Source organism: Oncorhynchus tshawytscha, linkage group LG02 (assembly GCF_018296145.1).
Source record: "Oncorhynchus tshawytscha isolate Ot180627B linkage group LG02, Otsh_v2.0, whole genome shotgun sequence".
Classification (NCBI taxonomy): Eukaryota; Metazoa; Chordata; class Actinopteri; order Salmoniformes; family Salmonidae; genus Oncorhynchus; species Oncorhynchus tshawytscha.
In genome coordinates, this window is record NC_056430.1 from 2,179,019 (window position 1) to 2,204,137 (window position 25,119).

The 25,119-nt window shown below is 44.3% G+C and overlaps 1 protein-coding gene across 1 annotated transcript in view; it reads left to right on the forward strand.

Annotated features, from left to right (window-relative positions):
* LOC112237607 (phosphatase and actin regulator 3-like) overlaps nucleotides 1-25,119 on the forward strand; it is a 90,525-nt gene that overhangs the window by 63,047 nt on the left and 2,359 nt on the right. Inside the window, exons 8-11 of the mRNA XM_042329559.1 lie at nucleotides 5,732-5,885; nucleotides 23,135-23,190; nucleotides 24,573-24,775; nucleotides 24,876-24,952. Coding sequence (XP_042185493.1) covers nucleotides 5,732-5,885; nucleotides 23,135-23,190; nucleotides 24,573-24,775; nucleotides 24,876-24,952 — 490 coding nt within the window. The remainder of the gene's footprint in view (nucleotides 1-5,731; nucleotides 5,886-23,134; nucleotides 23,191-24,572; nucleotides 24,776-24,875; nucleotides 24,953-25,119) is intronic.

Below are 25,119 nucleotides of genomic sequence, written 5' to 3' on the forward strand. Positions count from 1 at the left end.
ACATAAGGATGCAGTAGATGATATAGAGTACAGTATATACGTATACATATGAGATGAATAATGTAGGGTATGTAAACATTATATTAGGTAGCATTGTTTAAAGTGGCTAGTGATATATTTTACATCATTTCCCATCAATTCCCATTATTAAAGTGGCTGGAGTTGAGTCAGTGTGTTGGCAGCAGCCACTCAATGTTAGTGGTGGCTGTTTAACAGTCTGAAGGCCTTGAGATAGAAGCTGTTTTTCAGTCTCTCGGTCCCGGCTTTGATGCACCTGTACTGACCTTGCCTTCTGGATGATAGCGGGGTGAACAGGCAGTGGCTCGGGTGGTTGTTGTCCTTGATGATCTTTATGGCCTTCCTGTGACATCGGGTGGTGTAGGTGTCCTGGAGGGCAGGTAGTTTGTCCCCGGTGATGCATTGTGCAGACCTCACTACCCTCTGGAGAGCCTTATGGTTGTGGGCGGAGCAGTTGCCGTACCAGGCGGTGATACAGCCCGACAGGATGCTCTCGATTGTGCATCTGTAGAAGTTTGTGAGTGCTTTTGGTGACAAGCCGAATTTCTTCAGCCTCCTGAGGTTGAAGAGGCGCTGCTGCGTCTTCTTCACGATGCTGTCTGTGTGGGTGGACCAATTCAGTTTGTCTGTGATGTGTACGCCGAGGAACTTAAAACTTACTACCCTCTCCACTACTGTTCCATCGATGTGGATAGGGGGGTGTTCCCTCTGCTGTTTCCTGATGTCCACAATCATCTCCTTTGTTTTGTTGACGTTGAGTGTGAGGTTATTTTCCTGACACCACACTCCGAGGGCCCTCACCTCCTCCCTGTAGGCCGTCTCGTCGTTGTTGGTAATCAAGCCTACCACTGTTGTGTCGTCCGCAAACTTGATGATTGAGTTGGAGGCGTGCGTGGCCACGCAGTCGTGGGTGAACAGGGAGTACAGGAGAGGGCTCAGAACGCACCCTTGTGGGGCCCCAGTGTTGAGGATCAGCGGGGTGGAGATGTTGTTGCCTACCCTCACCACCTGGGGGCGGCCCGTCAGGATGTCCAGTACCCAGTTGCACAGGCCGGGGTCGAGACCCAGGGTCTCGAGCTTGATGACGAGTTTGGAGGGCACTATGGTGTTAAATGCCGAGCTGTAGTCGATGAACAGCATTCTCACATAGGTATTCCTCTTGTCCAGATGGGTTAGGGCAGTGTGCAGTGTGGTTGAGATTGCATCGTCTGTGGACCTACTTGGGCGGTAAGCAAATTGGAGTGGTCTAGGGTGTCAGGTAGGGTGGAGGTGATATGGTCCTTGACTAGTCTCTCAAAGCACTTCATGATGACGGAAGTGAGTGCTACGGGGCGGTAGTCGTTTAGCTCAGTTACCTTAGCTTTCTTGGGAACAGGAACAATGGTGGCCCTCTTGAAGCATGTGGGAACAACAGACTGGGATAGGGATTGATTGAATATGTCCGTAAACACACCAGACAGCTGGTCTGCGCATGCTCTGAGGGCGCGGCTGGGGATGCCGTCTGGGCCTGCAGCCTTGCGAGGGTTGACACGTTTAAATGTTTTCCTCACATCGGCTGCAGTGAAGGAGAGTCCGCATGTTTTAGTTGCGGGCAGTGTCAGTGGCACTGTATTGTCCTCAAAGCGGGCAAAAAAAGTTATTTAGTCTGCCTGGGAGCAAGACATCCTGGTCCGTGACGGTGCTGGTTTTCTTTTTGTAATCCGTGATTGACTGTAGACCCTGCCACATACCTCTTGTGTCTGAGCCGTTGAATTGAGATTCTACTTTGTCTCTATACTGACGCTTAGCTTGTTTGATTGCCTTGCGGAGGGAATAGTTACACTGTTTGTATTCGGTCATGTTTCCAGTTTCATGCTTTCAGTTTCACGCAAATGCTGCCATCAATCCACGGTTTCTGGTTTGGGAATGTTTTAATCGTTGCTATGGGAACGACATCTTCAACGCACGTTCTAATGAACTCGCACACCGAATCAGCGTATTCGTCAATGTTGTCGTCTGACGCAATACGGAACATATCCCAGTGTGCAGCCATCTTCATCGACCTGGCCAAGGCTTTCGACTCTGTCAATCACCATAATCTTATCGGCAGACTCAGTAGCCTCGGTTTTTCTAATGACTGCTTTGCCTGGTTCACCAACTACTTTGCAGACAGAGTTCAGTGTGTCAAATCGGAGGGCATGTTGTCCGGTCCTCTGGCAGTCTCTATGGGGGTGCCACAGGGTTCAAATCTCGGTCCGACTCTTTCCTCTGTATATGTCAATGATGTTGCTCTTCCTGCGGGCGATTCCCTGATCCACCTCTATGCAGACGACACCATTCTGTATACTTCTGGCCCTTCCTTGGACACTGTGCTATCTAACCTCCAAACGAGCTTCAATGCCATACAACACTCCTTCCGTGGCCTCCAACTGCTCTTAAACGCTAGTAAAACCAAATGCATGCTTTTCAACCGTTCGCTGCCTGCACCCGCACGCCCGACTAGCATCACCACCCTGGATGGTTCCGACCTAGAAGATGTGGACATCTATAAGTACCTAGGTGTCTGGCTAGACTGTAAACTCTCCTTCCAGACTCATATCAAACATCTCCAATCTAAAATCAAATCTAGAGTCGGCTTTCTATTTCGCAAAACAAAGCCTCCTTCACTCACACCGCCAAACTTACCCTAGTAAAACTGACTATCCTACCGATCCTCGACTTCGGCGATGTCATCTACAAAATAGCTTCCAATACTCTACTCAGAAAACTGGATGCAGTTTATCACAGTGCCATCCGTTTTGTTACTAAAGCACCTTATACCACTGCGACCTGTATGCTCTAGTCGACTGGCCCTTGCTACATATTCGTCGCCAGACCCACTGGCTCCAGGTCATCTACAAGTCCATGCTAGGTAAAGCTCCGCCTTATCTCAGTTCACTGGTCACGATGGCAACACCCACCTGTAGCACACGTTCCAGCAGGTGTATCTGACTGATCATCCCTAAAGCCAACACCTCATTTGGTCGCCTTTCCTTCCAGTTCTCTGCTGCCTGTGACTGGAACGAATTTCAAAAATCGCTGAAGTTGGGGACTTTTATCTCCCTCACCAACTTTAAACATTGGCTATCTGAGCAGCTAACCGATCGCTGCAGCTGTACATAGTCCATCGGTAAATAGCCCACCCAATTTACCTACCTCATCCCCATACTGTTTTTATTTATTTACTTTTCTGCTCTTTTGCACACCAGTATCGCTACCTGCACATGACCATCTGATAATTTATCACTCCAGTGTTAATCTGCTAAATTGTAATTATTCGCCGACCTCCTCATGCCTTTTGCACACAATGTATATAGACTCTTTTTTTCCCTTTTTGTCTTACTGTGTTATTGACTTGTTTATTGTTTACTCCATGTGTAACTCTGTGTTGTTGTCTGTTCACACTGCTATGCTTTATCTTGGCCAGGTCGCAGTTGTAAATCAGAACTTGTTCTCAACTAGCCTATCTGGTTAAATAAAGGTGAAATATATATATTTTTTTAAATATGCTGATAGTGGACAACCTTGTTTTACTCCTCTAGATAGTTAAAAACTTTCTGAGATGTAGCCATTATTACTATTTTACACCTATGGTTACTATACATAATTTTAATTTTATAAGAGATTGCCCAAAATTAAAATATTCTAGGCATTTATATATACTCTCCAGTCGTACTTTATCAAAAGCCTTTTCAAAAGCAGCTATGAAAACCAGGTCTGGTGTCCCCGATATTTCATAGTATTCTATTGTTTCCAGTACTTGTCTTATATTATCTCCAATGTATCGTCCATGTAAAAAACCTGTCTTATTAGGATGAATAATATCTGACAATACTTTTTAAATTCTATACGCCAAGCATTTTGCTAGGAGTGAAGTGTTAGAGGTCTCCAATGTTTTAAATGGACTGGATCTTTATATATACCACTTGGGTCCTGTTTCAGTAATAATGATTTCAGACCTTCTTGTTGTGTGTCTGATAATCTACCATTTAAATAGGAGTGGTTAAAACATGCTAATAATGGTCCTCTGAGTAGATCAACAAAGTTTGGTATATCTATAATGGTATGACATCAGGCCCTGGAGTTTGGTATATCTATAATGGTATGACATCAGGCCCTGGAGTTTGGTATATCTATAATGGTATGACATCAGGCCCTGGAGTTTGGTATATCTATAATGGTATGACATCCAGCCCTGGAGTTTGGTATATCTATAATGGTATGACATCCAGCCCTGGAGTTTTCCCAGCCTTAAAGTCTTTAATTGTATCAATAAGTTCCTCCTCTGTAATTTGGCCTTCATTGAGTCTTCATAGAGACAGCAGGAGTGGTAGAGATACTCTTAATGATCTGCTATGAAAAGCCAACTGATATTTACTCCTAAGGTGCTGACTTGCTGCACCCTCGACAACTACTGTGATTATTATTATTTGACCATGCTGGTCATTTATGAACATTTGAACATCTTGGCCATGTTCTGTTATAATCTCCACCCGGCACAGACAGAAGGACTGGCCATCCCTCATAGCCTGGTTCCTCTCTAGGTTTCTTCCTAGGTTTTTGGCCTTTCTAGGGAGTTTTTCCTAGCCACACCTAGCTACACCTGCATTGCTTGCTGTTTGGGGTTTTAGGCTGGGTTTCTGTACAGCACTTTGATATATCAGCTGATGTATGAAGGGCTATATAAATACATTTGATTTGATTTGATTTTACCCAGGATTTTAACCATTATTTTACCTTTAAAATAAGCAAATTTGGCAACGATTATGCATATTTTTGGTACCATTTCAAAGGAAACACTTTGAAACACTAAATGTGAAAGGAATGTAGTATAATATAACAATAGATCTGGTAGATCTGGACAATAGATCTGTAAAAAAACAGGCGTTCTTTTGTATTTTTTTGTACTATCATCTTTGAAATGCAAGAGAAAGGCCATAATGTATTATTTCAATCCAGGTGCAATTTAGATTTTGGCCACTAGATGGCAGCAGTGTATGTGCAATGTTTAAGACTGATCCAATGAACCATTGCATTTCCGTTCAACATTTTTGTATTTTTGTATTAAGACTGCCCAAGTGTGCCTAATTTGTTTATTAATAATGTTTTAATAATAACTCTTCTCAAACAATAGCATGTTATTCTTTCACTGTAATTGGACAGTGAAGTGCGATTAATAAGAATGAAACTTTCTGCCAATATCAGATATGTCTATGTCCTGGGAAATGTTCTTGTTACTTACAACCTCATGCTAATAGCATTAGGCTACGTTAGCTCAACCGTCCCGTGGACGGGACAGCAATCCCCTAGACGTTTAAAAGACCGTATGTTAGCTCAGACTGCTGGAATAATGGTTCTCACACTTGCTGTGGTAATAATGGGTAATAAATGGTTAGAACTGGTTATAACACTGACAGGCACCCTGCCCCGGTACTTACTGTGGTAATAATGGGTAATACATGGTTATAACTGGTTATAACACTGACAGGCACCCTGCCCCGGTACTTACTGTGGTAATGATGGGTAATAAATGGTTATAACTGGTTATAACACTGACAGCCACCTTGCCCCAGTACTTACTGTGGTAATGATGGGTAATAAATGGTTATAACTGGTTATAACACTGACAGGCACCCTGCCCCGGTACTTACTGTCTTTATCAATGGATTTACAATGTGTGTGTTTGTGTGTGTAGGCACCCTGCCGCGGCGGATGCGTAAGGAGTTGTTAACGGTGAAGCTTCGTAACCGGCCCAGTCAGCAGGAGCTGGAGGACAGAAACATCTTCCCTGTTCGCTCAGACCTGGAGAGACAGGAGTCACGACAGCACATAGAGACCAAGCTGGCCAAGTGAGTCCCCTATCTATCTATCTATCTATCTATCTATCTATCTATCTATCTATCTATCTATCGATCTATCGATCTATCGATCTATCACTCAATCAATCAATCAATCACATGGCCAAGTGAGTTATTTACACACACAGTGTGACCTAGAGTCTCAGTCTCTCTCTCAGTCTCTCTCTCAGTCTCAGTCTCTCTCTCAGTCTCTCTCTCAGTCTCTCTCTCAGTCTCTCTCTCAGTCTCAGTCTCTCAGTCTGTCTCTCTCTCAGTCTCAGTCTCTCGCTCAGTCTCAGTCTCTCTCTCTCTCTCTCTCTCTCTCTCTCAGTCTCAGTCTCAGTCTCAGTCTCAGTCTCTCAGTCTCAGTCTCAGTCTCTCAGTCTCAGTCTCTCAGTCTCAGTCTCTCAGTCTCTCAGTCTCTCAATCTCAGTCTCAGTCTCTCTCTCAGTCTCACTCTCAGTCTCTCAGTCTCTCTCTCAGTCTCAGTCTCTCTCTCAGTCTCAGTCTCTCTCTCTCTCAGTCTCTCAGTCTCTCTCTCAGTCTCAGTCTCTCTGTCTCAGTCTCTCTCTCAGTCTCTCTCTCAGTCTCAGTCTCAGTCTCAGTCTCAGTCTCTCTCTCAGTCTGTCTCTCTCTCAGTCTGTCTCTCTCTCAGTCTCAGTCTCTCAGTCTCAGTCTCAGTCTCTCAGTCTGTCTCTGTCTCAGTCTCTCAGTCTCAGTCTCAGTCTCTCAGTCTCAGTCTCAGTCGCTCTCTCAGTCTGTCTCTCTCTCAGTCTGTCTCTCTCTCAGTCTCAGTCTCTCAGTCTCAGTCTCAGTCTCTCAGTCTGTCTCTCAGTCTCAGTCTGTCTCTCTCTCAGTCTCAGTCTCTCAGTCTCAGTCTCTCAGTCTGTCTCTCAGTCTCAGTCTCTCAGTCTCTCTCTCAGTCTCAGTCTCTCTCTGTCTCAGTCTCTCTCTCAGTCTCAGTCTCTCTGTCTCAGTCTCTCTCTCAGTCTCAGTCTCAGTCTCTCTCTCAGTCTCAGTCTCAGTCTCTCTCTCAGTCTGTCTCTCTCTCAGTCTGTCTCTCTCTCAGTCTCAGTCTCTCAGTCTCAGTCTCTCAGTCTCAGTCTCTCAGTCTGTCTCTCAGTCTGTCTCTCAGTCTCAGTCTCTCAGTCTCAGTCTCTCAGTCTCAGTCTCTCAGTCTCTCTCTGTCTCAGTCTCTCAGCCTCTCTCTCAGTCTCAGTCTCAGTCTCAGTCAGTGTCTCTCTCTCAGTCTGTCTGTCTTAGTCTCTCTCTCAGTCTCTCTCTCTCTGTCTCTCTCTCTCTCTCAGTCTCTCTCTCTCTCAGTCTCTCAGTCTCTCTCTCTCTCTCTCTCTCTCAGTCTCTCAGTCTCAGTCTCTCAGTCTCAGTCTCTCAGTCTCGCTCTCAGTCTCAGTCTCAGTCTCTCTCTCAGTCTCAGTCTCTCTCTCAGTCTCAGTCTCTCTCTCAGTCTCAGTCTCTCTCTCTCTCTGTCTTTCAGTCTCTCTCTCAGTCTCAGTCTCTCTCTGTCTCCGTCTCTCTCTCAGTCTCTCTCTCAGTCTCAGTCTCTCTCTCAGTCTCAGTCTCTCTCTCAGTCTCAGTCTCTCTCTCTCTCTCTCTCGTTTGCTTTATTGGCATAAAGCAACAATGTACACATACTGTCAAAGCTTACTTTGGAGATTTACAATATTAACATCATTTAAATAATAATAATCAACATGTGCTACTGTCCTGTCTAGCAGTCGAGACTCACCCAAAACTCTGATGAGGCCATATGGAAAGCCCAACAGGATGATCCAGAAGTACAGGCTTTGTACCAGACTTTCCCTAGAAGATAGAGAAAAGATGGTCAAATCCTACCACCAAGCTGACCAACATTGAAGAAAAAGTGCACTGATTTGTACAACTACCTCACAGAACACTCCACCAAATGTACATACCTGAACCTCTACGCCTTCAACTGCTGCAACATTTCCATGAAGAACCATTAGCTGGTCATTTGGGCAGGTTCAAAACCTACAAGCGGTTGCAAGCATTACTGTACTGGCCACATCTGAGCATGGATGTGAAGTCACACAACTGTCAGGTTTGTCAAATGTACAAACCAGAGGGTAGAAAGCCTGCTGGCAAGTTGCCGCAAACTGTGGTTACCCAGCCTTGGGAAATGTTAGGAGTGGATTTGATGGGTCCGTTTCCTAGAAGCTCCAATCAGAATGTGGACATGCTTGTTTTTGTTGATTACTATTCCAAGTGGGTGGAGCTCTTTGCCCTTCGTCAGGCCACAGCGAGGACCATCTTTAACATCCTCACAAAATAGATCCTGACTCGCTGGAGTGCCTGATTACATCCTGTCTGACCGAGGTTCCCAATTAGTATTTGATCTCTTTGAGGAGACCTGCTAAAGATGGAACCTGAGACATAAGTTGACCACAGCCTATCACCCACAAACCAACCTCACCGAGAGGGTTAATCGAACCTTGAAGACAATGGTTGCTTCCGATGTAGGGACCCAGCACAAACACTGAGACAAGCACCTTCACGTTTTGATTTGCCCCGAATTCTGCTGTGCATTAGTCCACTGGAGTTACCTCTGCAGAGCTGAACCTGAGTCATCCCCTCGGAGGACCCTTGGATATGGTGCTACAGCCCCAGGAGGTTACTCCAGACTCTGCATGCTATGATCAGGTAGTCCATCTCCACGACTTGAGAGCTCTTGTCTCAAAGAACATGATCCAGGCTCGACTCAAGCAGAAGAGAAATTATAAGAACAGACGAGACATGCAGTTCCAGCTTCGTGATCGGGTGTGGCTTCGCTCTCATCCTTACTCAAAAGCTGAACAATTCTTTTCGGCCAAGCTCGCTCCTAAATGGCAAGGACCATATAGGATTGTGGAGCAGATGGGCCCTCTGAACTACCGAGTGGTGAAAGAGGACACAGGTGAAGATATGCACGATGTCTCACGCCTTAAGGCCTGTTACCCCTCAGCTGAGGAGCGGGAGGGCCAAAAAGTCATGAATATTTTTTTGTAGAGGAAAGTGATGAGACTTTTCTCGGTTTCCGCGACTAAGATGTGCCTTCCAGGGCAATGGTTGGCTTTTTCCAGGGGAGGGGGTGTGTGATGGCCCTGAATTTGTCTGATCCGTCTCAGTGATTCTCCTTCCAATAGGGCACTTCCTCTTTAATTCCCAATTAAATAGCCAGCATCAGCTGCACAAAGGGGTTTGTGGTGGTGCAAAAGAGGAAGTGTTCAACCCTCAGTTCCGAAGCGTCTTTACTCCGTTTGTTTTGTTGTATTTAAAAGTCTGCTTTGTAGCCTTGTCTCAATTTTAACCAGGATCAGATCCACTCAATGCTTCCGTTTGGACTACACATCTGTTGGTCTCCGCTGGTTCTTCGGGGCCTTTCTTGCTGGAGATTTGATGGCGGAATGGATTGTCTGACTGACCGATTGACTATATTTTGCATATGGTATTTCATTTGTTTTAGTACGATCTGTACCTTGATGAGTTATGTGGTCAGTTGTAGTTGAAGATTTATTGAGATTTGATACTCTTTATGGTTGTGTTGTAAAAGAGTTTGATTGTGTGATTGAGACTGGGTTTATGCTACTCTTCATGAATGGACAAACATTGCGTGACTAAGGTCACTTGAGTCCACTGAACTCCTTTACCTGGACTCTTTTAGGCCCGAGGTATGGACTTTTCTTGAGAAACCAGAGCTCGTTGTTTGTTATATTATTATGTGTGTGATCATTTATGTTGGTAATACAACCCATGCAAAATAATAAAGTTGTTTTGAAGTTATTTCCAATGTTTTAAGGGTTTATGTCCATCCTGACCTTTACATGAGTCCTTTATATTGGTGTAGACTTGACAGACGAGACGGGACTCATTCCCTTCCAAACAAAAAGGAGAAATCAATATTTTCTCTAGTAGGCACAACCTACCTGGAACTCCTGTCAAAACCGTTCCATAAAAAACAATAACCTCTAGTCAAAACCATTATTGTGTGTGTGTGTGTGTGTGTGTGTGTGTGTGTGTGTGTGTGTGTGTGTGTGTGTGTGTGTGTGTGTGTGTCTGGTTCAAAATCACCTGGGGAAAAATATTGGACTGCATTAAACTGACATGATAAATGTCATGCGTCCTCATCATCACCTGGGAAATGTCAGTATTTGGTATCTTCTAAGCTGTTAGAACATCTGTATGGCCAGGGAATACAGTTTAGTGTATTGCAGAGCACAGCAAAACTCAGTTGGTTTTGAAGAGGAGACTAGGGGAGAAGTGAAGAGGGGAAGGGAATCCTGGTGTGCTATATATAGCTTTGTAGTTGTCAGCTCAGCTGAAATACTGCGGCACACAGCCCTAATCAATGTCTCCTCTATGTCACACAGCCCTAATCAATGTCTCCTCTATGTCACACAGCCCTAATCAATGTCTCCTCTATGTCACACAGCCCTAATCAATGTCTCCTCTATATCACACAGCCCTAATCAATGTCTCCTCTATGTCACACAGCCCTAATCAATGTCTCCTCTATGTCACACAGCCCTAATCAATGTCTCCTCTATGTCACACATCCCTAATCAATGTCTCCTCTATGTCACACAGCCCTAATCAATGTCTCCTCTATGTCACACATCCCTAATCAATGTCTCCTCTGTCACACATCCCTAATCAATGTCTCCTCTATGTCACACAGCCCTAATCAATGTCTCCTCTATGTCACACAGCCCTAATCAATGTCTCCTCTATGTCACACAGCCCTAATCAATGTCTCCTCTATGTCACACAGCCCTAATCAATGTCTCCTCTATGTCACACATCCCTAATCAATGTCTCCTCTATGTCACACAGCCCTAATCAATGTCTCCTCTATGTCACACATCCCTAATCAATGTCTCCTCTATGTCACACATCCCTAATCAATGTCTCCTCTATGTCACACAGCCCTAATCAATGTCTCCTCTATGTCACACAGCCCTAATCAATGTCTCCTCTATGTCACACAGCCCTAATCAATGTCTCCTCTATGTCACACAGCCCTAATCAATGTCTCCTCTATGTCACACAGCCCTAATCAATGTCTCCTCTATGTCACACAGCCCTAATCAATGTCTCCTCTATGTCACACATCCCTAATCAATGTCTCCTCTATGTCACACAGCCCTAATCAATGTCTCCTCTATGTCACACAGCCCTAATCAATGTCTCCTCTATGTCACACAGCCCTAATCAATGTCTCCTCTATGTCACACAGCCCTAATCAATGTCTCCTCTATGTCACACATCCCTAATCAATGTCTCCTCTATGTCACATAGCCCTAATCAATGTCTCCTCTATGTCACACAGCCCTAATCAATGTCTCCTCTATGTCACACAGCCCTAATCAATGTCTCCTCTATATCACACAGCCCTAATCAATGTCTCCTCTATGTCACACAGCCCTAATCAATGTCTCCTCTATGTCACACAGCCCTAATCAATGTCTCCTCTATGTCACACATCCCTAATCAATGTCTCCTCTATGTCACATAGCCCTAATCAATGTCTCCTCTATGTCACACAGCCCTAATCAATGTCTCCTCTATGTCACACAGCCCTAATCAATGTCTCCTCTATGTCACACAGCCCTAATCAATGTCTCCTCTATGTCACACAGCCCTAATCAATGTCTCCTCTATATCACACAGCCCTAATCAATGTCTCCTCTATGTCACACCGCTGCTCTCCTTCCCTCGCTGAAAAGGAGGGAGATGGAGGCGGGTATGCAGGGTGGTAGATTGTATTTTCTCCCTGATTGACTCTCCCATTCCTGTGGAATCATGCTGTTACCGCAGTGATCTACATCTCTACCCTCAGTAATACCAGAGGTATCCTCTCCTCTGGCTGTGATTCAGTAATACCAGAGGTATCCTCTCCTCTGGCTGTGATTCAGTAATACCAGAGGTATCCTCTCCTCTGGTTGTGTCTCAGTAATACCAGAGGTATCCTCTCCTCTGGCTGTGTCTCAGTAATACCAGAGGTATCCTCTCCTCTGGCTGTGTCTCAGTAATACCAGAGGTATCCTCTCCCTGTCTCCTCACTCTTATTTGGATATGTACCGTGTCCTATGTGAGACTGGCAAAGTGTCGTTAAGTTTAGACCTTACTATCTACACTGGATAAAAATATAAATGCAACATGCAAGAATTTCAAAGATTTTACAGAGTTACAGTTCAAATAAGGATATCAGTCAATTGAAATAAATGTATTAGCACCTAATCTATGGATTTCACTTGACTGGGAATACAGATATGCATCTGTTGGTCACTAATACCTTTTTAAAAAAAGAGTTAGGAGTGTGGATTAGGAAATCCGTTAGTTTCTGGTTTGACCACCATTTGCCTCATGCAGCGCGACAGATCTCCTTTGCATGGAGTTGATCAGGCTGTTGATTATGTCCTGTGGAATGTTGTCCCACTCCTCTTCAATGGCTGTGCGAAGTTGCTGTATATTGGCTGGAACTCAAATGCGCTGTCATACTCGTCAATACAGAGCACCCCAAACATGCTCAATGGGTGACATGTCTGAGTATGCAGGCCATGGAAGAACTAGGACATTTTCAGCTTCCAAGAATTGTGTGCAGATCCGTGCAGATCCTTGTGAAATGTGGTTGTGCATTATCATGCTAAAACGGTGGATGAATGGCACGAAAGTGGGCCTCAGAATCTCGTCACAGTATCTTACATTTACATTCTATCATAATGGTGCCGGAAGGGATGGCTGCTATTTTGTGGGGGGTTTTCCGCATTGTTTGTAACTTATTTTGTACATAATGTTGCTGCTACCGTCTCTTATGACCGAAAAGATCTTCTGAACATCAGAACAGAGGATACTCACCTCAAACTGGAAGAATACTTTTTCTTTAATGAGTCCAACGCGAAGGATATACTGCTTCTCTGAGACCAGGTCCAACTCTCCATAACTGGCATGAAGAAAAGATGAAAATACAGTGGTGCCTTGTGAGAATTCATCAGCAACCCTCCTCTACCATTCAACACAGACAGTTGGCTGGGTTTTCTGTTCACCGGCAGAACAGAACAGCTACGTCTGGTAAGAAAACGGGTCGGGGTGTGTCTATTTGTCAAAAACAAAAGTCTATTATTTATTTATTTTCTATTTCACCTTTATTTAACCAGGTAGGCTAGTTGAGAACACCTTTATCTAACCAGGTAGGCTAGTTGAGAACACCTTTATTTAACCAGGTAGGCTAGTTGAGAACACCTTTATTTAACCAAGTAGGCTAGTTGAGAACACGTTTATTTAACCAGGTAGGCTAGTTGAGAACACCTTTATTTAACCAGGTAGGCTAGTTGAGGACACCTTTATTTAACCAGGTAGGCCAGTTGAGAACACCTTTATTTAACCAGGTAGGTTAGTTGAGAACACCTGTATTTAACCAGGTAGGCTAGTTGAGAACACCTTTATTTAACCAGGTAGGCTAGTTGAAAACACCTTTATTTAACCAGGTAGGCTAGTTGAGAACACCTTTATTTAACCAGGTAGGCTAGTTGAGAACACCTTTATTTAACCAGGTAGGCTAGTTGAGAACACCTTTATTTAATTAGGTAGGCTAGTTGAGAACAAGTTCTCATTTACAACTGCGACTTGACCAAGAGAAAGCGTAGCAATTCGACACATACAACAACACAGAGTTACACATGGAATAAACAAAACATAGTCAATAATACAGTATAAACAAAGAAAACAAAGTCTATATACAGTGAGTGCAAATGAGGTAAGTTAAGGAAATAAATAGGCCATGGTGGCGAAGTAATTACAAAATAGCAATTAAACACTGGAATGGAAGATCGGCAGAAGATGTATAATATTAAAGTATCATCGATGTATTGCTCGGTAGTTTTCATGAGGTACTCTATCTACACAGACAGTTTTCATGAGGTACTCTATCTACACAGACAGTTTTCATGAGGTACTCTATCTACACAGACAGTTTTCATGAGGTACTCTATCTACACAGACAGTTTTCATGAGGTACTCTATCTACACAGACAGTTTTCATGAGGTACTCTATCTACACAGACAGTTTTCATGAGGTACTCTATCTACACAGACAGTTTTCATGAGGTACTCTATCTACACAGACAGTTTTCATGAGGTACTCTATCTACACAGACAGTTTTCATGAGGTACTCTATCTACACAGACAGTTTTCATGAGGTACTCTATCTACACAGACAGTTTTCATGAGGTACTCTATCTACACAGACAGTTTTCATGAGGTACTCTATCTACACAGACAGTTTTCATCCATATTTTACATAGCCATCTATTTACCACCACAAACTGATGCTGGCACTATGAATGTACTCAACCAACTCTATAAGGCCATAAGAAAACAAGAAAATGCTCATCCAGGTGGCGCTCCTATTGGCCGGGGACTTTAATGCAGGGAAACTTAAATCTGTTTTATTACATCATTTCTACCAGCATGTCACATGTGCAGACAGAGGAAAAACAACTCTAGACCACCTTTACTCAACACACAGAGATGGATACAAAGCTCTCCCTTGCCCTCCATTTGGCAAACCTGACCACAATTCTATCCTCCTGATTCCTGCTTACAAGCGTAAACCAATGCAGTGACTCATTCAATACGGAAGTGGTCAGATGACCTGGATGCAACGCTACAGGACTGTTTTGCTAGCACAGACTGGAATATGTTCTTGGATTCATCCAATGGCATTGAGGAGTATAGCACATCAGTCACTGACTTAATCAATAAGTGCATCGACGACGTCGTCCCACAGTGACCGTACGCACATATCCCATCAAGAAGCCATGTATTACAGGCAACATCCGCACTGAGATAAAGACTAGTGCTGCTGTTTTCAAGGAGCTGGACACAGATCCGGATGCTTATGAGAAATCCCGCTATGCCCTCAGACTAACCATCAAACAGGCAAAGCACCAATACAGAACTAAGTTTGAATCCTACAACACCAGCTCTGACGCTCATCAGATGTGGCAGGGCTTGAAAACTATTACGGACTACAAAGGGAAACCCAGCCGCGAGCTGCCCAGTGATGCGAACCTACCAGACAAGTTAAATGCCTTTTGCGCACACATTGAGGCAAGCAACACTCAAGCATGCATGAGAGCACCAGCTGTTCCGGAAGACTGTGTGATCATGCTCTCCGTAGCCGATGTGAGCAAGCCTTTAGACAGGTCAACAATCCCAAGGCTGCGGGACATATTAATTACCAGGACGTGTACTCAGAGCATGTGTCACTGGCAAGTGACTTCACTGACATTTTCAATCTCTCCCTGACCTGTAATGCCAACCTGTTTCAAGCAGACTACCATAGTCCCTGTGGCCAAGAAAGTGTAACCTGCCTAAATGACTACCACCCCGTAGCACTCACGTCCGTAGCCATGAAGTGCTTTGAGACGCTGGTCATGGCTCACATCAACACCATCATCCCGGAAACCCTAGACCCACTCCAATTCGCATACCGTCCCAACAGATCCACAGATGATGCAATCTCAATCCACAATCATCCCAAAGGAGATAATTGTGGACTACAGGAAAAAGTGGACAGAGCACACCCCCATTCTCATCGACAGGGCTGCAGTGGAGCAGGTTGAGAGCTTCTAGATCCTTGGTGTCCACATCACCAACAAACTATCATGGTCCAAACACACCAAGACAGTCGTGAAGAGGGCACAACAACATCCTCAAAGTTCTGCAGCTGCACCATCGAGTGCATCCTGACCGGTTGCATCACCACCTGGTATGGAAACTGCTCGGCATCAGAGGGTAGTGCGTACGGCCCAGTACATCACTGGGGCCAAGCTTCCTGCCATCCAGGACCTATATACTAGGCGGAGTCAGAGGAACGCCCCAAAAATTGTCAGACTCCAGTCACCCAAGTCATAGACTGTTCTCTCTGCTACGGCACGGCAAAAGATACCGGAGCGACTAACCTGTACCCCGGCACATTCTACCCCCAAGCCATAAGACTGCTGAACAGTTAATCAAATGGCCCACAGACTATTTACATATTGACTCGGTACTGTGTATATAGCCTTGTTATTTTATTGTGTTACTTTGTTTTTTTAGAAAATATTTCTTAAATCTATTTCGTGCATAATGTTTTGTTTTTTGAGGGGGGGGGTCGAGGTGAGGAGGAGCATTTTTTTGAGGCACTGTTTTCAAAAGAAGATTCAAATTCCCATTGATGAAATGCAATTGTGTTCATTGTCCATGGGTTATTCCTGCCCATAACCCCACCTCCACCATGGGGTACTCCACTCGCCCACACGACGCCACACACGCTGTTTGCCATCTGCCTGGTGCAGTTGAAAACAAATTCGTCCGATGGCACACTTCTCCAGCGTGCCATTGGCCATAGAAGGTGAGCATTTGTCAATTGAAGTTGGTTACAATGCTAAACTGCAGTCAGGTTAGGACCCTGGTGAGGATGACGTGCTTTCTGACAGCTTCTGACAGTTTGTACAGAAATTCTTTGGTTGTTCAAACCCACAGTTTCATCAGCTGTCCGGGTGGCTGGTCTCAGATGATCCCGCAGTTGAATAAGCCGGATGTGGTGGTCCTGGCCTGGTGTGGTTACACGTGGTCTGCGGTTGTGAGGCCTTTTGCACGTACCGTCAACTTCTCTAAAATGATGTTGGAGGCGACTTTTGGTAGAGAAATTAACACAATTCTCTGGCAACAGCTCTGGTGGACATTCCTCATAACTCCCTCATAACTTGAGACATCTGTGGCATTGTGTAGTGTGACACAACTTCACATTTTCTAGTAGCCTTTTATTGTCCCCAGCACAAGGTGCACCTGTGTAATGATCATGCTGTTTAATCAGCTTCTAGATATTCCACACCTGTCAGATGGATGGATTATCTTGGCAAAGGAGAAATGCTCAGTAACAGGGATGTAAATTAATTTGTGCACGAAATTTGAGACTTTTTGTGCATATTGAACATTTCTGTGATCTTTTTTTCAACTAATAAAACATGGAAACAGCATGTTTCATTTATATTTTTGTTCAGTCTGTATATTTATCTATAACTACAACAATACTTTTCCTGTAGAAAATGTGGTATTCTTGCTTGATGTAAAGTATTTATGGTTGTGAAATAAGTTATAGCAGTGGTAGTGACTAAATTAGTAATGTTAGTGACTGGTTATAGTAGTGGTAGTGACTGGTTATAGTAGTGGTAGTGACTGGTTATAGTAGTGTTAGTGACTGGTTATAGTAGTGGTAGTGACTGGTTATAGTAGTGGTAGTGACTGGTTATAGTAGTGGTAGTGACTGGTTATAGTAGTGGTAGTGACTGGTTATAGTGTGGTAGTGACTGGTTATAGTGGTGGTAGTGACTGGTTATAGTAGTGGTAGTGACTGGTTATAGTAGTGGTAGTGACTGGTTATAGTAGTGGTAGTGACTGGTTATAGTAGTGGTGGTGACTGGTTATAGTAGTGGTAGTGACTGGTTATAGTAGTGGTAGTGACTGGTTATAGTGGTGGTAGTGACTGGTTATAGTAGTGGTAGTGACTGGTTATAGTAGTGGTAGTGACTGGTTATAGTAGTGGTAGTGACTAAATTAGTAATGTTAGTGACTGGTTATAGTAGTGGTAGTGACTGGTTATAGTAGTGGTAGTGACTGGTTATAGTAGTGGTAGTGACTGGTTATAGTTGTGGTAGTGACTGGTTATAGTAGTGGTAGTGACTGGTTATAGTAGTGGTAGTGACTGGTTATAGTAGTGGTAGTGACTGGTTATAGTTATAGTAGTGGTAGTGACTAAAGTAGTAATGGTAGTGACTGGTTATAGTAGTGGTAGTGTCTAAATTAGTAATGTTAGTGACTGGTTATAGTAGTGGTAGTGACTGGTTATAGTAGTGGTAGTGACTGGTTATAGTTGTGGTAGTGACTGGTTATAGTAGTGGTAGTGACTGGTTATAGTTATAGTAGTGGTAGTGACTACAGTAGTAATGGTAGTGACTGGTTATAGTAGTGGTAGTGACTGGTTATAGTAGTGGTAGTGACTGGTTATAGTAGTGGTAGTGACTGGTTATAGTAGTGGTAGTGACTGGTTATAGTAGTGGTAGTGACTAAATTAGTAATGTTAGTGACTGGTTATAGTAGTGGTAGTGACTGGTTATAGTAGTGGTAGTGACTGGTTACAGTTATAGTAGTGGTAGTGACTACAGTAGTAATGGTAGTGACTGGTTATAGTAGTGGTAGTGTCTATAGTAGTAATGGTAGTGACTGGTTATAGTAGTGGTAGTGACTGGTTATAGTTATAGTAGTGGTAGTGTCTACAGTAGTAATGGTAGTGACTGGTTATAGTTATAGTAGTGGTAGTGACTAAATTAGTAATGTTAGTGACTGGTTATAGTAGTGGTAGTGACTGGTTATAGTAGTGGTAGTGACTGGTTATAGTAGTGGTAGTGACTGGTTATAGTGGTGGTAGTGACTGGTTATAGTAGTGGTAGTGACTGGTTATAGTAGTGGTAGTGACTGGTTATAGTAGTGGTAGTGACTAAATTAGTAATGTTAGTGACTGGTTATAGTAGTGGTAGTGACTGGTTATAGTAGTGGTAGTGACTGGTTATAGTTATAGTAGTGGTAGTGACTGGTTGTAGTAGTGGTAGTGACTGGTTGTAGTTATAGTAGTGGTAGTGACTGGTTATAGTAGTGGTAGTGACTGGTTGTAGTAGTGGTAGTGACTGGTTGTAGTAGTGGTAGTGACTGGTTATAGTAGTGGTAGTGACTAAATGAGTAATGTTAGTGACTGGTTATAGTAGTGGTAGTGACTGGTTATAGTAGTGGTAGTGACTGGTTATAGTAATGGTAGTGACTGGTTATAGTAGTGGTAGTGACTGGTTATAGTAGTGGTAGTGACTGGTTATAGTAGTGGTAGTGACTGGTTATAGTAATGGTAGTGACTGGTTATAGTAGTGGTAGTGACTGGTTGTAGTAGTGGTAGTGACTGGTTATAGTAGTGGTAGTGACTGGTTGTAGTTATAGTAGTGGTAGTGACTGGTTGTAGTAGTGGTAGTGACTGGTTGTAGTTATAGTAGTGGTAGTGACTGGTTGTAGTAGTGGTAGTGACTGGTTGTAGTTATAGTAGTGGTAGTGACTGGTTGTAGTAGTGGTAGTGACTGGTTGTAGTTATAGTAGTGGTAGTGACTGGTTATAGTAGTGGTAGTGACTGGTTGTAGTTATAGTAGTGGTAGTGACTGGTTGTAGTAGTGGTAGTGACTGGTTCTAGTAGTGGTAGTGACTGGTTATAGTAGTGGTAGTGACTGGTTGTAGTAGTGGTAGTGACTGGTTGTAGTTATAGTAGTGGTAGTGACTGGTTGTAGTAGTGGTAGTGACTGGTTCTAGTAGTGGTAGTGACTGGTTATAGTTATAGTAGTGGTAGTGACTGGTTGTAGTTATAGTAGTGGTAGTGACTGGTTATAGTAGTGGTAGTGACTGGTTATAGTTATAGTAGTGGTAGTGACTGGTTATAGTAGTGGTAGTGACTGGTTATAGTAGTGGTAGTGACTGGTTGTAGTTATAGTAATGGTAGTGACTGGTTATAGTAGTGGTAGTGACTGGTTATAGTAGTGGTAGTGACTGGTTGTAGTTATAGTAATGGTAGTGACTGGTTATAGTAGTGGTAGTGACTGGTTATAGTAGTGGTAGTGACTGGTTATAGTAGTGGTAGTGACTGGTTATAGTAGTGGTAGTGACTGGTTATAGTAGTGGTAGTGTCTACAGTAGTAATGGTAGTGACTGGTTATAGTAGTGGTAGTGTCTACAGTAGTAATGGTAGTGACTGGTTATAGTAGTGGTAGTGTCTGGTGTAGTAATGGTAGTGACTGGTTATAGTAGTGGTAGTGACTGGTTATAGTAATGGTAGTGACTGGTTATAGTAATGGTAGTGACTGGTTATAGTAGTGGTAGTGACTGGTTGTAGTAATGGTAGTGACTGGTTGTAGTAGTGGTAGTGACTGGTTGTAGTAATGGTAGTAACTGGTTGTAGTAATGGTAGTGACTGGTTATAGTAGTGGTAGTGACTGGTTGTAGTAATGGTAGTGACTGGTTGTAGTAGTGGTAGTGACTGGTTATAGTAATGGTAGTAACTGGTTGTAGTAATGGTAGTGACTGGTTATAGTAGTGGTAGTGTCTACAGTAGTAATGGTAGTGACTGGTTGTAGTAGTGGTAGTGACTGGTTATAGTTGTAGTAGTGGTAGTGACTGGTTATAGTAGTGGTAGTGACTGGTTATAGTGGTGGTAGTGACTGGTTATAGTAGTGGTAGTGACTGGTTATAGTAGTGGTAGTGACTGGTTATAGTAGTGGTAGTGACTGGTTATAGTAGTGGTAGTGACTGGTTATAGTAGTGGTAGTGTCTGGTTATAGTAGTGGTAGTGACTGGTTATAGTAGTGGTAGTGACTGGTTATAGTGGTGGTAGTGACTGGTTGTATTAGTGGTAGTGACTGGTTATAGTAGTGGTGGTGACTGGTTATAGTAGTGGTGGTGACTGGTTATAGTGAGAATATATATAACATATATTGATGAGCAGTGACAGAAGCCTAAGATACAATAGATAGATAGATAGAATAGATAGATAGAATAGATAGATAGAATAGATAGATACAATAGATAGATACAATAGATAGATACAATAGATAGATAGAATAGATAGATACAATAGATATTAGTAACAACATCCCGTGTTCAACAACAGTCTTTTTTCCTCGCTCGTTTTGCATTAATTGAAAACAAAATAATTTCCAAAATATTGTTATTTTTTAAACAAAGCGATTATTATTATTATTATTATTATTAATTTAGAATTGTATAAAAGCCATTGGATATTCCCACAGATATATTATCAACCCTGTTATTAGCAGGACAATATATATTGGTCATATTGGTCATAGCTACCGAGTGGCACACAATGGGATTGCCTTGCAGTTCTCCAGCTGTATCCAGTGAACGCACGCAAGGTTCAAGGCACGAGGGCCGGGGGTACGGGATGGGCTGCAGAGTCGCATACAGAAGACTGACCTAGCCCATGGAGATGGAAGGCGGAGGAAAATTAGGGCGTAGAAATGTTGTCCCAGTAAGATTTATATTCATGTTAGACCATGTTGTCCTATTCAGCACATGGTACCCTTGTTGTGTGTAGACATCTCAGTGGTCCCTACTGTCCCCACTCCCACACACATAAACACACGTCTCAGTGGTCCCTACTGTCCACACTCCCACACACATAAACACACGTCTCAGTGGTCCCTACTGTCCACACTCCCACACACATACACACATCCTGTCCACACTCCCACACACATAAACACACGTCTCAGTGGTCCCTACCGTGCAGTGCCTTAGTCACAGCTGAGCCCTCAGAATGGCTGTTCTATTTCAGTTCTGTAACCCAGGTGTTCTGCTCCACCTCTCTCTGCCAGGGCTGGGCTGGGACATATGCTGGGCTTTATATAGACTGGACTTGCATCCCAAATGGTAACGTATTACCTTTAAAGCGCACTGCTTTTGACCAGGGCCCATAGGGAACAGGGACAGGACAGAACAGAACCAGAAGAGGGACCGGACCAGAAGAGGGACAGGACCAGAAGAGGGACAGGACCAGGACCAGAAGAGGTACAGGACCAGAAGAGGGACAGAACCAGGGACAGGACCTGAAGATGGACAAAACCAGGGACAGGACCTGAAGATGGACAGAACCAGGGACAGGACCTGAAGATGGACAGAACCAGGGACAGGACCTGAAGAGGGACACAACCAGGGACAGGACCTGAAGAGGGACAGAACAAGGGACAGGACCTGAAGAGGGACAGAACCAGGGACAGGACGTGGACAGGACAGGACAGGACCTGAACAGGACCAGAAGAGGGACACAACCAGGGACAGGACGTGGACAGGACAGGACAGGACCAGAACAGGACCTGAAGAGGGACAGAACCAGGGACAGGACCTGGACAGGACAGGACCAGAAGAGGGACAGGACCTGAAGATGGACAGAACCAGGGACAGGACCTGAAGAGGGACAGGACCTGGACAGGACCAGAAGAGGGACAGAACCAGGGACAGGACCTGAACAGGACAGGACCAGACCAGAACAGGACCTGAAGAGGGACAGAACCAGGGACAGGACCTGAAGAGGGACAGAACCAGAAGAGGGACAGAACCAGGGACAGGACCTGAAGAGGGACAGAACCAGGGACAGGACCTGAAGAGGGACAGGACCAGAAGAGGGACAGAAACAGGGACAGGACCAGAAGAGGGACAGAACCAGGGACAGGACCTGAAGAGGGACAGAAACAGGGACAGGACCAGAAGAGGGACAGAACCAGGGACAGGACCAGGACCAGAACAGGGACAGAACCAGGGACAGGACTCCAACACTTAGACATAATTTACAAACGAAGGAGTTGTGTTTAATGAATCTGCCAGATTAGGTAGTATGGACGACCAGGAATGTTCTCTTGATAAATGCGTGAATTGGCCAATTTGTATTTTCTGCTCAGCATTCAAAACGTAATGAGTACTTTAGGATGTCAGGAAAACAGTATGGAGTTAAACGTACATTATTTTCTTTAGAAATGTAAAGTAAAAGTTGTCAAAAATATATAAATAGTAAAGTACAGACAAAAAAAGACTTAAGTAGTACTTTAAAGTATTTTTGCCTAAGCACTTTACTCCACTACATCGGACAGCACAGCGTCAGTAGCCAGACAGAATAGTTAGAGGAGAGAACCGAGCAGGACACTCCGCATTCTGCTACAGACACTAACTGAGCTCAGTCCTTCATCTACCTGGACAGGATCATACAGATTTATCATTTTACTTTCCAGTTGCGCTCAAACTATCCTTACTGTTTTATCTTGCACTTGGGAAATATTTATTGAAGGGAAAAGAACGCTCTAAAACTGGACAAATATTCTGCAATCGTGACTTTGTGTTTGAAACGTGATAAAACGCGCCTTGCATTCTACCCCGATGTGGAGGCGCTCTCGGTTCAGTCACAGAAGAGGGTTTCTAGACTCCAGATGGTAACTAGGAAGTGTAGATCCTGGAGCGGTTCTGCACGCGGACTCAGACATCTTTGACCTCTGCTGCTGCTAGTAGAGACTGTCAGTCTGTCAGAGACTGTGACCTGACTGGAGGCCCGGGGTGGACCAGACAACAACATCATGGTTCAGAACGTGATTCTAGTGTTTTTCCGCAGGCGGCTGAGCCAGAGACCCGCGGTAGAGGAGTTGGAGAGTCGGAACATCCTCAAACGTGAGTATTGGATCATGATACATAGTTTATAATCGATTAAAACGAGACGATATAACAAATATGATCCTTTATAAGGGATCATAGTTTATTATCAGTTTTAATAAGTGAAACTGTCCCACTGTCTGTATTGACTCTCCAGATGAGCCGGGTGGGCTTCATCGCAACATGACTAAATGTCTAAATTACTTCAGTGTTGAATGTATTGCCATGGTGATGAATACATGTTGCATGGAACTACGACACTACAGTTTATACTCCATTTGTTTCTTTTAAAAAAATGAAACAATTTAAAACAACTTTGTTAGGGCCTCCGGATAAGGCACTGCATTGCAGTGCTTGAGGCGTCACTAAAGACCCGGGTTCGATCCCGGCCTGTGTTGCAGCCGGCCGCAACCGTGAAGCGGGGTACAATTGGCCTAGCGTCGTTCGGGTTAGGGGAATCAGTTGTCAGATCAATGTCAGGGTCCAGTTGTCAGATCAATGTCAGGGTCCAGTTGTCAGATCAATGTCAGGGTCCAGTTGTCAGATCAATGTCAGGGTCCAGTTGTCAGATCAATGTCAGGGTCCAGTTGTCAGATCAATGTCAGTGTCCAGTTGTCAGATCAATGTCAGGGTCCAGTTGTCAGATCAATGTCAGGGTCCAGTCTCAGATCAATGTCAGTGATCAGACAGTATGGATGATCATAACTACATCACCATGACAACAAGATGGAATGCACGGGTCAATGTAGACTATCCTACTCCCCTCTCTCCTCCCTCCATCTCTCTCTCCATCTCTCTATCTCTCTCCACCACCTCTTTCCTCTATCCATCTCTCATCTCTCTCTCTTCTCCATCTCTCTCTTCTCCATCGCTCTCCTCCATCTCTACAGCTCTCTCCTCCCTCCATCGCTCCTCCATCTCTTCTCCATCTGTCTCCTCCATCTCTTCTCCATCTGTATCCTCCATCTCTTCTCCATCTGTCTCCTCCATCTCTTCTCCATCTGTCTCCTCCATCACTTCTCCATCTGTCTCCTCCATCTCTTCTCCATCTGTCTCCTCCATCTCTTCTCCATCTGTCTCCTCCATCACTTCTCCATCTGTCTCCTCCATCTCTTCTCCATCTGTCTCCTCCATCTCTTCTCCATCTGTCTCCTCCATCTTCCTCCTCCCATCTCTTCTCCATCTGTCTCCTCCATCTTCCTCCATCTATCTCCTCCCTCCATCTATCTCGTCCATCTCTCTCCTCCCTCCATTTCTCCATCTCTCTCCTCCCTCCATTTCTCCATCTCTCCATCTCTGTCCTCTCTCCATCTCTCTCCTCCCTCCATTTCTCTCCTCCCTCCATCTCTCTCCTCCTGTACTGTGTTTCTGACCTGTTGTTCTTCCTGTTTCATCTCCAGAGAGGAATGACCAGTCAGAGCAGGAGGAGAGGAGGGAGATCAAACAGAGACTCAACAGGAAGTTGAACCAGCGTCCTACAGTAGATGAGTTAAGGGACAGGAAGATACTGATTCGTTTCAGTGACTATGTCGAGGTGGCCAAGGCTCAGGACTACGACCGCAGGGCAGACAAACCCTGGACCAGGCTGTCTGCTTCAGACAAGGTCAGCTCAACTCGCACAGACACACATAAACAGCTGAGCTCCTGTTTTTACCTCTACCAACTGTTGTTGTTGACATGGTTGTTGTTGATGTGTTCCCCAGGCAGCAATAAGGAAGGAGCTGAATGAGTTCAAGAGTAACGAAATGGAGGTTCACAATTCCAGCAAGCACCTGACGAGGTATGTGTGGTGGTTTTGTGTGTGTGTGTGTGTGTGCTTTTGGTTTTACTATCCTAGACTGTTCAGGGTCTGGCCTGCTCCCCTCCTCTACAGAGGGAGTTAGTCTGAGCTCTCCACTCCCCTCCTCTGCTGTCGCTATACCCCCTTTCTATCTGACACAGTTACAA